Source organism: Camellia sinensis, chromosome 15, assembly GCF_055761805.1.
Source record: "Camellia sinensis isolate YWXY chromosome 15, ASM5576180v1, whole genome shotgun sequence".
Lineage (NCBI taxonomy): Eukaryota > Viridiplantae > Streptophyta > Magnoliopsida > Ericales > Theaceae > Camellia > Camellia sinensis.
Window position 1 is genome coordinate 128,171,100 of NC_138975.1, and position 15,255 is coordinate 128,186,354.

Genomic DNA, 15,255 nt, shown 5'->3' on the forward strand with positions numbered 1-15,255 from the left:
CTTAAAATGTTTTGCTAACCAAGTAGGATTAATTCAATTTATCACTCAGTGTTAAACATCATGAAGTAATATTAAATGAAAACTCTTCCCTAAGTTATTTATTTCTTCTCATTTTAGAGTAATTTTTCTTTTATTGGTGTTGGGATGGGAGGTGTGTGGTGCTAAATTATTGCCGAGTTCAGTATAGTTTGATATTTGTAAATAATCTACTACAGATTAACAATAAACAAATAATATGTAGCTCTCTCACAAAAAGTGATAATGAAAAAAGAGAAATAAAGTGCAAAATTATAGTAATATTTTCAGTAAGCAGACAAGTGGCTAGTCTCTTCTACATTTTTACCAAAAAAAAAAGACTGAAATTGAGGCGATGGATAGACAGATATAAGAGGTCAGAGGGAACTCAAGTAGTCTTTAATCAAAGTGAAGAGAGGACTGGAATTCGAAGCACAATCCAGTTTCTGAAACATGATTCTGTCCATCCGGGCTTGAATTTCATCAACAGATGCCAAGCCTTGCAGTAATTCTTGCAATGTCCTATCCACCCCAACCTCAGTGTTACCAATGCCAACTAAGATTTCTGGCACGGTTGGTGACGGTCTTGATAGCTCAACAAGAGTAACCTTAACATTTAGGATACCTATTAGAATCAAGCCTCAATAGACTTAAAAGAAATTGAATCGACAAAATAGCAACTTCAATGTTATACAAGTAAAAGAAACTGAATTGACAAACTATCAACTTCAATGTTATACATGCAAGTATATCATGTGTACACAGGGTCCATTAGTCCATAAAGAATTTCCTGAAATAGAGATCAAAATGTAAAGGAATATTGTGATGTTCTCTTTAGGGTAAGTGAAACATTATAAATTTCCACCAGACTTCAGAATGAACTCAATATCTCACGAAAACACCCATTTTTATTAAAACCTGTAGAAGGGTAAACTAAAAGGAGTTTATTAACCAACCTCTCTACCCAGGAGTATATTAGCCTTCTGCTTTGCTATAGCAACAGCATGAGAAAACCCACCAATAGCATCAACTAAATCTCGTGAAACTGCTTCTTTACCAGTCCACACTCTCCCTTGTGCCACCTCCTTTATCTTATCTACCTGTAACATAAAGATTGGACAGTAATGAAGCGATTGAAAGAGTACTGCACTCCATTAGTATACATGACTACCGTACAATCATTGATCTTGAATATGCCGCCTTGTCTCTAAACTGTTTGTATGCATTCTGAGCAGACTTGGCAAAGAGTTTTGCTTCATCTGATCTACAAGACAAATTTGATTATTATTCACAAATCACAAGTAGTCAAACCATATTAAAGTCTTGTTTGGTGCAGCTTATGGAGCTGCTTATTGCTTTTTTTATTTTGAAAATTTGTGCTGGTGTGTTGGTTTGGCCGCTTCCGAGGCAAATATAGCTGAAATAAGCTAAAAATAGCTGATAATTGGGAAGTAGGGGAAAACAAAAGCCTAATAGGAAAATACCATGGTAACGGTTATCTACAATTGAGACATTAGTGGATTGAATTGACCTTGAAGACATCATTATGGAGGCATAAATAATAGCAAAAATAAACCCACAATACAAAATTTTAATGTCATATTTCGATGAGGATGTGGGATCGTTGCATCAAGTTGATGCTTCCCTTTTTTTGTATCCAAAATATACAAGCACCTATATCCTCAGCAAATCAATCAGCCATCTTACCTGAATGGTCCATGTTCAGCTACAGTAAGCTCTGCAAATCTTCTTGTTGATAAGATCCCTTTATTGAAGCCAATCTTTTCATATAGTTTTCCTAAATTAAACTTCCCTACAAGCACAAATATCAAAACATCAATAGCTATAATCTAGATCACCTAAATAGGCTTCCTTCATCGAAAGAAAAATTAGCCCACACAATGTCTCTCACAGCTTAAGCACACTAGTAACTATAGCTACATATAAAATTGTGAAGATCCCTTTTCTGATTATTTTGTGAAGATATGTGAAGAACGACAGTCATGTGATGATGCATCAAATAGAACATAACTAGATTTGCAGCATTGACTGTATTCATAACTATAATCAAAGGCCTCCAAACAGTTATTATAAATTTATCTGCCATGTTGACTAGGCATAAAATTTGGAGGCAAGTCTCTCAATCAGCTGCTCATTTTGTCATCGATAGGTAAACAAGGGCAATTAAAGAATAGGATAAGGTTTGATCAAGTATCAGTTTGTTTTGGAAACATTTTATGTTTTTCGAACAGATGTCAACAAAAAAATGTCACCCTTTCAGGAATTGCTGAATGTCAACTAAAGGCATCCATCCTATTAATTGTTATTGATTAACGATTGAGTTCTGGTTATATTGTTTAAAACCTTTTGGAATAAATGTTTTTCCTTGAGACATCGTCCATTCATCGATTAGTTGAATTTTAAAATTAAGAAATGAAAAGAAAAATTGTAAATAGTGGCATGCTTAAGTGTCTTAACAATATTAAAGAAAACATGAGAATGTGAATTGCTAGGTTCACTAGTAACAACACCAATTGATCCTATTAATGTAAGATCCTCTGCAACTATAACCCCTGCTGCCATTGCATATAGTATCCTCCACTAATCACCACATCAGCCGTCAATGCACTAAAAGGCTTTGAGGCAGAAAGGAGTCTAATTCCCCTCCACATTCTGTATAAGATGAACATCAAGGTCAATTAGTCAATTTCTTTTTGTTTCCTTTCTATTTTACCTCTCTGCTATGAGAAACAAATATTAATCCAGGAATGGAGATATAAATATACATTAATTATACTAAACATAAGAAAGAACTATGTCTGAACTTCCAATTAGCTGAGTAAACTTCACCTTCTCGTGAAACCAAATATCTTTTATTAAATCTTTTGTTTACAGCTCTTATTGTTTTGATGTTTCTTTCGGCATGTCGTACCTTCCACTTTTAATGTCAATATTGTGTATGCAAGATATTTGCAAAATATTATTAAAAAATGAAGAACCGAATAATCATTTATTTCGCATTCTTCAGCACAAGAATGTGATACCTAATGCGATAAGAGATACTAAGAATAACATTATTAAGTTTGTGAATGTCATTTCAAACAATCAGAGCACATAAGGCTCTGCCTCTCTCGAAAGCAGCTTGAATGTAAACCTCCTCCTAATTGGTAACCTACTTTATCTATTCCTTTTTCGAAAAATCTACTTCAACTGGGGGTAAATGGAAACTGATTCTGAAAGTTGACTGCAAAAGGAATATATGCCACTAGCGAGTTCATTTGAGCAAAAAGTTTAGTTATTCAAACGACAGTTTGCAACGTACTGAAGGCCTGTCAAAAATATAACCTCTTAAATTTTGGGTGGAACATATTGAGTTAATTACATTATTTATTAGCATGTATAACTGGATTTACTTTCAAGTTTCAACCTTTCAACTTTGGTTTGGATTTCAAGCACCCAAGAAGTGAAATTAGTCCATGGATGTTGGCACAGATTACGAAAGGCACTGCGGCTGTTAACTGGGAGTCTGACACCATTAGTTGGCCAGTTGTTTCAACCAAAGATCAGACTATAGTGTATGCAACCCCATCAATAGAATGCTCAATTGAGTCTTTAACTTCAGTGGATTAGGGAAAAATATTGATTACAGATGCACTTAGTTAACCTTTGGTTTTGATTTCAGGCTCTCAAGAAGTGGATTTAGTTGAAGTTTACACCAAAATAATCATTTCACAGCTACTAAAATAGGACTATTCGGCAAAAGGAACAAAAAAGGAAGTTCAGCCTTTAGTGAGCTATCAATGGCGGATACAGGGAAGGGTTCTTCGCATAAGATGAAGATGATGTTGACACACAACTCTATTTTTCATGAGCACACAAAACATGTTGAGATTTAGGGTTCATTTGGAATTGACTTTTTTCGTAACTTTTTGACTCTTTATGAAAGAACATGCAAAAAAAGTAATGAGAATGGGTTGATTTTGTATTTACCTTTTGATTTTTTTGGCTAAAAACTCGTGTTCCCAAACATAGCCTTATTGCCATTATGTGTGTCAATCATTTTCAACTTCGGACTTTGTCTTGCTGTTGTCTCCTCCACTATGCAGTTGGCTGATTTTTTCACAAAATCCCACACTGTTCTGTGTCTTTGTTTTATCTTTGACAAACTCTTGATGCTTCCTCAACTCACATCATGACTTTGAGGGGGTGTTACGATTGTCTTTTATTTATTTAGCTTGAAGGTAGTTTAGTCTTTGGGGTGTTATCAGGGTTTTATTTATTTATAAACCTCCTTGTTATGATTATTATGGAATAGTACGATGTTTAGTTTTCTCTCCAAAAATCTAGGCATCGCTTAGCCCTACCCCTCCACAAATTGTGAGCCTTTTACCTTCATCTCAAAGCAAGCAAGCCTCCTTCTAGCTTGTGGGTTCTGGTTCACCATCTCAAGATTTCTATTGCTACCACTCTCACTCTCCCTCTCCTCCCCTAAGGCCACTTCAGCTCTCACTTAACTCTAGCCATCCACACTGAATTTCTTGTAATTATTTATTTATTTATTTTTTATCAACAACAAAGTTGGTTATGTTCTTATTTGTGTATCCTAGATGTAGTGAACAATATTAAAACATGCTTGATATAGGTCTAATGATGGGATTCAAGAGTGGGCTTGATATAGCCCATGGAATATTTCCAAGCCAATGCACTGAAATACCTTAAATCATTACTCCAAGTAATAAGCATTCTCATAGATGAATTAATTTACAAACCCTCTTATTGGAACAAGCATCATATGGTATATTCACAATTTAAACTTACTATAAAGAAACAACACTGCAGCACTTACAAATTAGATGCAAAAGCATCATCTCCAGGACTCTCAATTCGAATGACAACAGCCTTGAATCTTTTTGACTCTAGAAGAAAGAAGAAAATTTTCAGCATTGACCAGAGAAGGAAGATATATTGCAGCCCAAGCCAATTGCAGCCCACTCCAAATAGCCTACAGCTCCGCAGCCCCAATTTCTATAGATCCGATCAACATTTATTAAATCCACTTTCATTCCTTCATTAGATATCCATTCAATTCATACATATCGAAACTGACATAATACTCACTATTCTTTGATATTCATAATGAAAGTAAATCTATTTTTCAACTTCTTCATTTCATCAAGTGAGATATACAGAATAAATCACATGCATTACACATTCATAACCTCTAAGCTTGAATCCATATCATGTGATACTATTACAAAACAAGTCATATCTCAAATAAAATGCCTTAAGGGCTTACATCTTTCAAGAAGTAGAACATTATTACAAAAAGAAGGATTTCTACCCGTACAATTAAGCTCAAAACCTATACAAAGATAACAACAAAAGTAAAGAGCCTTCTTGCTCCAAAATGCCAATCACAAGCCTTCAACGAGGGGAGCTTCTATTTCCACACACCACTTCCTCTCTTTCTACATCTTTTCTTAACACACACACCTAATAAATTTGAATTATTATTTTTCACTTAGTAAACATCCTATTATACCAAAAATACCCATCATCTCTGGCAACTTTTTCCGCCGGTGAGGGGTTGTAGCAGCAAGGGAGGGTGGTCACCGTAGGGGACAGAGAGACAGAGAGTGACAGAGCGACAGAAAGAGAGACAGAGAGACACTCGTGCCTGAAATTGGAGATCGTGCGATCGTGTGACAGAGGAGAAAAAGAAGGAGGAGGAACGCAACAAAGAAGAAGAAGAAGAAGAAAATGAGAAGGTAGAGAGGGCTGATGACGGGCGGCTGCAACGGCGACAATAGTCGCGAAAGGGTAGAGGCAATGACAATAGCGATAGAAGGGTGAAGCGAAGGAAGAGGGGGTTACGCCAATCGTGTTCTTAGACTTGCAGGTGAAATGGGTTATGATAGTGAAAGAAAAGGCGACGGGAAGTGACGGAAAAGGGGAAAGACGACGGCGACAATGGCAACGGCAACAGCGGCGATGAAGGGTGGTAGTAATTTTAGGGTTAGGGTTTCAGTTGAGAGAGAAAATTAAGGTTAGGGTTTTGGTTGAAAAAGAAAGAGGTATTTTGGTAATTTTATTTTAGGACAAAAATGTAATAAAAAAATATCATTAAGTGTGTGGAATGAGAGGAAGTGGTGTGTGGAAATAGAAACTCTCTTCAACGAGGCGGAGGTATCTCATCAATACCTGAAAATAGTTTTCCATGAAGGGTTGAGCACTAATACCCAGTAGAGACAATATTACCAATGTATATGAGATTAACATGTGTATGATCACAAATGCAAGTGATACCATTTCGTGTCAAAACGTCTTCATTTCTCGTGAATGCGCCAATGCAAATCCTTCCAAAATATTCCAAGTTCTATTCATTTCAAAAGACCAATTATTAAACCGTAAATAATACCCTAAAAATTCCTAGGTGTGTGTCTGCAAGTAATCTATACAGAACTACCAAAAATCTACATTCTTTGACTATTTTCTAGAAGGGCAATTGGACTCTTGACTTCGCACGGGTTTATGAATTTTCACCGAGGACGTCACGCCAACTTAATTCAATTTGCAAACATTTTCTACACATCCCAGATTTTACGACATTATTTACTTTAATAATTCAACCAATTCAATTGTAACCGATGTTCTTAATAATAATTTCTCAAAAGTTTCATAATATCCATGAATGAGAGCATAAATATGATTATGCAATGCATGAATTGAAAATTGTTTCAATTTTTCCTAATTTCAATTCATTTCTACAACACAATAATGCAATCTTCCACCGATTGCCAAAGTATTCCACAAATGGCAATACGAGAGCATAACTAAAACGATAATTCCAATACTTTCATAATTCTCAACAATACTCAATAGGTCAAGAGGGTTAATAATTCCCAAGAAAAACCATCAATTTCCCAATTACACAATTATTTCTTGAATATTCAACATTCTGGGGTTTGTGCAAATTTAGGGCTTTGCCAATTTAAACATCAAATTTTGAAATTCAAACCTCATTTATCAATTTTAGAGAGATATCTCTAAGTTTTAAACCAAAAAAGGACAAGCCCTAGTTTTATACCGTATGTATATATATATATCAAAACCTCCATAAATTTCAAAAGTTCATATCTACAAACTACCACATAACCATGGTATGGAAAATATATATAAATAATAAAATCCCTACCTCAAATAGAGAAAAGGAGAAGGAAAGTCTCAAAAGTCGAACGTGTCAAAGTCGCGATCGATCCCAATCAAAATGAAGCTCTCGATGCACTCTATATTCCGTATCAAAGGAGTAAGGTGAAACTCTAACTCTAACTATGGTGGATCGAAAGTTTTGTAGAGCTTGGGTAAAGATTTTAAAGAAAGAAGGGAGAGAGCTCTAAGAAAGAGAGAGTAGAGGGAGATAAAATTTAAAAAGTGAAGAAAGAGAGAGTGTATAATATAATATGAGTGCAAAAAGTAGGGTTTAGGCCCACAAATCTAACTAAAAAAATAGTTTTTACACGCTGAATTTGAACGGACTGCCCAAGTGACCAAAATTGCACTCGAGCAGTGAATGATCGTTTGCAAGGTCTCAAGACTTTTGCAGAACAGACCACTCAAGCGACCAAAGTTGCACTCGAGTGAAAAATTCAAGCTTGCAGTAACTCAGATCATTGATGAGTAGACTGCTTGAGCGACCAAATGTGCACTCAAGCGAAGAATCAAGGCTCACAGTATCTTAAGTTTCAGAAACTCAGGGCTACCTAGACCTAAAGACCGCTTGTTGATACCTCATTTTGCCTCAAGCCTAAGGAATTTGTAGAAAAGATATTCACTGTTGGATCTGGAACACCCAAAAACCTTTCAGCGCAAATTTATGTTAAATATTTGCTGAGTGAGATTTCAACCAATCAAGGAAGGGAACCACGAAATGATGATGTGCAGCACCTCCCAAAGACTTGCAAGTTATGTCATCTCCTTGGTCTTTCTCTATGTGGGGTATGGACGTCATTGGTCCAATTACTCCAAAAGTATCAAATGGGTATCGCTTCATTTTAGTCGTTATAGACTATTTTACAAAGTGGATCGAAGCAGCATCCTATTCTCATGTCACATAGAAGGTGGTAACACGGTTCATCAAGCACAATATCGTATGTCGATATGGCCTTCCTGAATCAATCATCACTGACAATGTCAAGAATCTCAACAGTAATATGATGGAAAAATTGTGTAGTCAATTCAAGATCACCTATCGCAACTTAGTGACATATCAACCTCAAATGAATGGAGCGGTCGAGGCTGCAAACAAGAATGTCAAAAGAATCCTCAGAAAATGACGAATACATACAAAGATTGGCACGAAAAGCTTCCCTTCACACTCATGGCTTAACGGACTACTATTTGAACATCAACTGGGGCAACACCTTATTCCTTGGTGTATGGATATGAGGCCGTCTTGCCGATAGAAATTGAAATTCCTTCGCTCAAAATCCTGATGGAGACCCAATTTGAGGAAGCTGATTGGGTCAGAGATCGTTATGAACAGCTCAGTCTCCTCGTTGAGAAAAGAATGGCCGCAATCTATCATTCTCAATGCTATCAATGTCGGGATTCAAAATACTTTGCCAAGAAAGTCAAATCTCGAGAATTTCAAGACGGAGATTTAGTTCTTGAAAGGATTTTACCAATTCAAGAAGAAGCTTGCGGCAAGTTTGCTTCTAATTACTAGGGTCCCTTTATAGTTAAAAAAGTTCTCTCTGGCGGTATCCTCATAACCGAGATGGATGGGGAAGAATTTCCTAGCCTGATAAATTCATATTCAGTCAAATGTTGCTATGCGTAATGAAGTCCGTGAATAGCAAATGCGCAGACAAGGAATCGAAGACTATTCTCTTGAGTCAAGAAACGCCAATCTTCTCAAAATTGCTCCATCAGTCATGAGGTGGAATTTTTACTAAACAAGCACAGAAGAAGATTATGGTAATAAATTCTATATCATGGACTAGCATATAGTATAATATTCCATCGTATTAGTATGTTATATTTTTTGGCACAATTGAAATGCATCATATTGCATAAACATGTGACCTTCTCATTTAAAAAAGATAAATAAAAACCTTTGGTCGTATCCATCAATAAATTCCATCATACCTCGTAGAGGTATCTATTAGCTCAATCTCATCCGCACATCGCATGATAGATGCATCGTACTGCATTCTTATTACACAAACATGTGTTTTGGTCAGTCACTATCAAAATTGAAATTTTTATAAAACATGTTTTCCAAAATAAGATTGCGAATTTCGACAATTTAGGTGACCTCATACACCTGAATTTTATGTTACGTGGCGACTCCAATTTTTCTTCAAAATCCTCCAGTTTGAGTTTTGGCTATTGGATTGTATTCCATTCGTCACATAAAGTCTTGATTCATCTTGAATAAGATGGAACAAAAAATATTCAGGTGCGGCTTGAGCGATCAAAGTTGCGCTTGAGCACTCAAATTTCAAACAAATGTAATTCTCTCATCCGATCACCGTTTTGGGCAAATCAAGTGTCTAAAATGAAGTCCAGACAACAAGTTATCCAATGATTGTAGCCTCACATAAAAATTCAAAAGAAAGAGTTAAAAGAATGAAGACTATACAAGGAACGAATATCCAAATCAATATTTTTGATCAAATCTTACTTAACTGTTACGATGACAAATCAATCAAAGCCCTAGTATCAATTAAAGGATTCCAACAACAATAATAAAGGGTCAAGAAACAATTCTGTTGACTGACCCACATGATGTTTAAAACCCACAATCCATTCACCCTGATCTGATCGGATGATGCCTCCTGCTCCGGCTCGACCACTCCATTTTGCGAAACATCAAGTGGGTACCATTGTTTCTCTCCGTCGACCATCGTTCTCCTCCGTTGTCGTCAACATCACTTGCCTCAACCACCATCCTCGTCCTCCTCCCTCATCGTTTCCGTCGCTTGCTTGACAACACCATCTTCCTCCCTCATTGCCATCATCACCGCTCCTCCTTCATCATCCAACTGCTTATTTCGATACCGCCGGTGCCACCATCCTCCTCCATCAGCAATCTATTCTCTTCAATACCAATCTTCACCGGTGACTTTAGATCTGGCCAATTTCAACGCTGATCTACTACTTCAATGTCGATCTAGTATCATGACCCTTGTCAACGTCGAGATGTAGCCACAACATGATCGCTTCAGTTCCTATTAGTGAGATTGAGTCTGTCTGTGAACTAGATCTAATGTGTATAAAAATTGAAAGAACCAGCCCGAATAAATTCATCAGTGATAAATCTATAATTATCACTGATTATAATCAATAAACTTGTCAGCAAATTTGTTGAATTCTCTGCTATTAATTTGTATACATAAGTTCTATGTCTTTTTGCTTTTTATATGTTTATTTTTGTATTTCTATCAAACTCTTTTGAAGTCTTTTTTTATATCAAGAGCACATCTAGCTCTATTTTGTATATGACGAATGTATATTTTCTTAATCTATATATAAATTTTTATAATCATAATTTGGTGTTTGGTTATTGCGCTTCATGGGAATGTTAAACTTTAGAAGTTGTGACAATGACCCTATTTGGTAGGGCTTATTTTCAGCTTATTTCAGTTTTTAGTTTAATTTAAGTTATTTTAATGTGTTTGGTTCAGCTTAACAATATAACTTATAACTTTTTATAAGTCAAAAATCAACTTATTCTTTGAGTGGGGGAGAAGAAGCTTAATTTAAAAGTAAAAAATCAGCTTATGTTTACAGTTATAAGCTATAAGTTGTTAAGCTATAAAGTATAATCATTTTTCCACAGCTCTACCAAACGGTACCAAATGGGGCCAATAAGTCTCCAAGTTGTTGAGCTTGTAGGAGCACATGTATAAACAATTGAGTTATCTATTTAAATTCACTAATTTGGAAAGTGTAAATATTAATTCCACATTAATTAATCATCTCTAATACAACTTGTTTGAATTTCTAACCTCGGTGCTTAATTTGAAATTAAAAATATTATCTTATTGTTTAATTTGGTAATCGAGTGGAGTGTACACACATTAATAGATATTCATGCTTCTATTTTCTATTTCCATTTTGCCTTGGTCTAAGGCTTTGTGAATGTGTGATTGTGATGATACTACTAATTATGTTCGAATAACTATGAATTGGAGATGACATTATATTTTCTTGAAAAATGACTAGAGAATTGTAAAAAAATGTCACTGGAAAACTATTGTCACTGGTGGTAGTCTTCGACGATTGGAGATGGAAACAATAGATAGTTGGAGAGAATGACAGGAGGTGATAGTTGGGCTGGGTAAAGTTATCCCATTAATAATAAAAGAGATGAAGAATGTGAAGAGAGAATATTTTAAGAATATTGATAACTAAAACTTATAAGTAAATAATTTTGTTTAAGAAGATGGGCATGTAAGTGCGCATTTTTTTTGGCAAATTGCGATAGTAATTCCTATATTTTGGTCCTTATATTATTTTGATTTTTGTAATTTTAATTGGCTCGATTTTAATCGGGAATTTATGATTTTATTTTAATTTGGTTCAATCAATTACAAATCTTAGCATTTTTAATAAAAAAAAATATGCATATAAGGGTTGGTTTGGGAAGTGGGTTAACTTTTTGACTTTTTTGGCTATTTTAGCTTGGGCTAAAAAGCTTGGTTTGGGAATGACTTTTTGGCTTTTTTGACTTTTTTTGTGAGAGAAGAGTGTAATGATTATGGATTGGATGTGATGTTTTGTTTGTTGTGGATAAAATAGCCCATTTTATCTTGTGTGGCTAAAATAGCCACAAAAAACCTACAAAACCACTTTCCAAACGGTGCCTAAGTGACATTTGTTATATTTTTTAGAGCAAAATTATAAATTTACTAACCTCAAGTTAATCTCAACTAGTGATTATTTTCAATAAAAAATATTAATGGCATTATCAATTAGATTAAATTGACACAAAATTCAAAATAAAATGTCAAAATTATGCTAATTAAAAATATAAAGAGAAAAATATAGAGATCACCACACCAAATGCAATTTGTCTCTTTTTTTTTGAACTGTAGTTGTGTCTGGCTGTTTTAGCTCACAGCACCCACAAAGCAAAACCTTTTTCTTCTTTTGAAAGTGAGGCGGCCCACAAAACAAGCTTTGGTGCGGAATTCAGTTGCTTTCAAATTAGGGGAAAAAAATCAATCAGTATTTGATTTTAGTTTTTTGAATTCAGTTTTTTAAAAATTGAGTTTTTTATTTTTCATATTTTTTATTTTTACTGAATATTTTTAAAATTTTAAATAATTTTTTTATTTTTTAGATGCACCTTATTTAGATGTATCTAAATAATAAAATATTTGTGAAAAAATATTTAAAAAATTAATAAATGCATAAAAATACAAAAAATATACTGAATTTTTATTTTATTTTTTTGTATTTTTTGGTATTTAGTGTATTTTTTAAAGATTTTTTTCACAAATATTATATTTTTTAAGTGTATTTATGTTAGATGTGTCTAAAAATAAAAATAAAAATAAAAAAATTGCTTAAAATATTAAAAAAATTCATTCAAAACATTAAAATACAAAAAATAAAAAAGTAAAAATTTTTAAAAACTAGAAACAAACGAGCTGAATCATACAACTATGATACCAAGCCCTGTTATTGATATAACCATCCAATTTGCTCTTGCTTTTTGCCTTTTATGTATATGTGGCAAAATAGTTATTGGGTTGATCGGGTACATTTAGAGATGGGCGTCATGTTGTCTTAGGTCGTGTTCGTGTCGAGTCATTTTGGATTCGTGTCAGAATTATCTCAACACTAATCCGCCCCGTTTATTATTTTGTGTAATCGTGTTGTGTCATTTTCGGTCCGTGTTCAATTTGTCTCTTATAAACGTGTCATGTCAAAAAAAGTCACTATTAACTAAAAATATCAAATATATGAAAAAAATTTAAAAATTTCTTCATAAGTCAAATTTAATGAAACTATTGTCTATTAAATGAAATTATTTATAAAACTATTTGATTTCTACTTAATTTTATTTTCTTAATTTATAGATATTATATTATATTATATTTTTTACTAGATTAACTCAAATAATAGACCAAAAAAATACATTAAGTTCAATTAAAAGTAAAAACGAAAATTATATTAAACTTAAAATTGTATTTTACATTTTTTTAAATAAATTGGATGTAATTACATAAGAAATTAAAAAACGTCATGATACTCTTTAGTGAAAATAATATTAAAATATATAACTAATTCTTCATTATACGGGTTATCCATGTCAATTTCGTTTTATACAAACTTGACACTAACCCAACCTGTTTAATATTCGTTTTATCGGGTCGTATCATATACGTGTTTGTGTCAGGAAATGGTCAACCCTAACTCGCTGAATTTGTGTACGGTTTGAATCGTGTTATTGTGTCGTATTGCGAATTCCCACCCTTATGTACATCATTGGTATCATTGTTAAATTGAATTTTCACTCATTAATTAGGGGTTAAACTTGGACAGGTGGAGAGATTGTCCAAGTCTAGTCCGAGTTGTATAGAGAGCTACCCAGACCCATCCAAGCTCGAATTGCAATTTGAGGTTGTTTGCTCAAGCCCAACCTGAGTTAGATTTGAATTGCTCAAGTCGTCTGAAAAGGACATGACTTTAAGAGCCAATCTACCGATATGATAGTCTTTACAATTTCTAAGTGACAAAAGAAAAATATAAAATTTTGTGTTGTATTACTTATGTATATAATAGATATTCAATATGATCTAATGGTCTAAATTACTCTAATATCATCAAATGGCTAATAATATATATATATATATATATATATATAATATTTGGATTTTGGGTTGATCAAGTTATTTTGAAAAGGAAAGAAGAGGAAATGAGATTTTTTATGGGCAAGGCTTTTCTCTAGTCCATTTTGTAGACTGGACAATACTGTTGGGCCTATAGGGTCCACTACGGAGGCCCATTTCGATAATCCAAACCATTCAATGTATAGAGCCCATCAACTACTTCATCCCTGCAAAAAAATCACATTGATCGAATATCGATAGGCACTTGATCAATACACATTTTTGTCAACAATTTATTTTTAAAATCATATTTATCATTGACAAAAATATGAACTGATCAAGTGATTATCGATATATGATCAAATGATTTTTTTGCAAAGACAAAATAATCGATAAGCTCTACATATTAAATGATTTGTATCATCAAAATTGGACCCGTGGTGGGCCCCACAAACCCAATAGCACTGTCGAGTAGACTGGAGAGAAGCTCTGCCCATTTTTTGTTGCATATTTTGATGATTAATACGATGAGTAATAGTGATAAATGAAAAGAAATGTTGAGAAAGACAAATCACTTCAAATTTAAGTTTTATTTCTCATCAAAAGTAGTGAAACTTGATGAGAAATCAATATTTCTCTTTACAAAAAATAAAATAAAATTATAATTCCTAAACTAACCCTCTAAATACAAAGTAAATAAGATAAAAAGACACATATATTCTCTTTTAATCATTATCTATCCAAACAAAAATGTGAGAAATTATAATTATTTCTTTTATTTTCTCACTTCACTAAAAAAAACTCTAATTATTTTCTTCTTTTTTTTTTTATCAGTTCACTATCCAAACAAAGTATAATTGACTTTGTTTTTGATAACCAAGGGTTGTTTGGGAACATATATTTTTAGTTTTTTAAAATTTTTTTTTTTGTTTTGGTTAAAATATGAGATGAAAAAAATTATGTTTTGGACGATTTTTTTTGTTTATCTTTTACAAATATATGTGCAAAAAGTGAATAAAAATGAATATTTGACTTTTTGACATTTTTAATAATTTTTTAATTTTTAAACTAAAATAATGTGTTATCAAACAAGGCCTAAATGAAATAGATAAACAAAAATATAAATTTACTAGGCGCTCAATAAACTCCCTATCTTCAAAACAGTAAAAAAAAAAAAAAAAAAAACAAGGCGAAAAAAAATTGAAATCCACCTTTTCACATAAATTGAAAATTTACTGCTCATTGGTGATCTACGCTAGCGATTGACACATATAATTTGTGTAATTTAAATAAATAAAAATAAAATAAAATATTTATTATATGGTGTGTTATATAAGTGGTAAATGTCTTCTTTACTAGACTTATAACCTTAAGTTCGAGTTAAAAAAAGAAAAAA

General features: G+C 33.3%; 2 protein-coding genes across 12 annotated transcripts in view; one reads left to right on the forward strand and one right to left on the reverse strand.

Moving 5' to 3' along the window:
- The window catches only part of LOC114270840 (uncharacterized), a 221,071-nt gene that overhangs the window by 46,193 nt on the left and 159,623 nt on the right, over positions 1–15,255 (forward strand). The gene's annotated exons all lie outside the window — the stretch shown is intronic.
- LOC114270842 (serine protease SPPA, chloroplastic-like) lies at positions 257–10,541 on the reverse strand. Of its 10 annotated transcripts, none has more exons than XM_082909867.1 (7): positions 9,341–10,541; positions 9,163–9,228; positions 4,862–4,931; positions 1,723–1,828; positions 1,192–1,279; positions 972–1,115; positions 257–623 (listed from the first exon to the last, which is right to left on the reverse strand). In XM_082909867.1, the coding sequence occupies exons 3-7, from the start codon at positions 4,881–4,883 to the stop codon at positions 393–395; spliced, it is 591 nt and encodes a 196-aa protein (XP_082765993.1). In that variant the 5' UTR covers positions 4,884–4,931; positions 9,163–9,228; positions 9,341–10,541; the 3' UTR covers positions 257–392. The 10 variants fall into 10 exon arrangements, with proteins under 10 accessions (XP_082765993.1, XP_082765995.1, XP_082765991.1 ...); XM_082909869.1 differs by having other exon boundaries at positions 9,163–9,221; positions 9,341–10,522; XM_082909865.1 differs by having other exon boundaries at positions 4,862–5,040; positions 9,163–9,221; positions 9,341–10,522.

Bases quoted from the DNA above. Each gene is read 5' to 3' on its own strand.
- LOC114270842 (XM_082909861.1), bottom strand. From the start codon at position 9,923: ATGGTCGACGGAGAGAAACAATGGTACCCACTTGATGTTTCGCAAAAT. The intron at 1,829-4,861 runs GTAAGTGCTGCA...TTGTGCTTGTAG, and splicing joins GATGCTTTTGCATCTAATTT to GGAAGTTTAATTTAGGAAAA. The intron at 1,280-1,722 runs GTAAGATGGCTG...TTTGTCTTGTAG, and splicing joins GCTGAACATGGACCATTCAG to ATCAGATGAAGCAAAACTCT.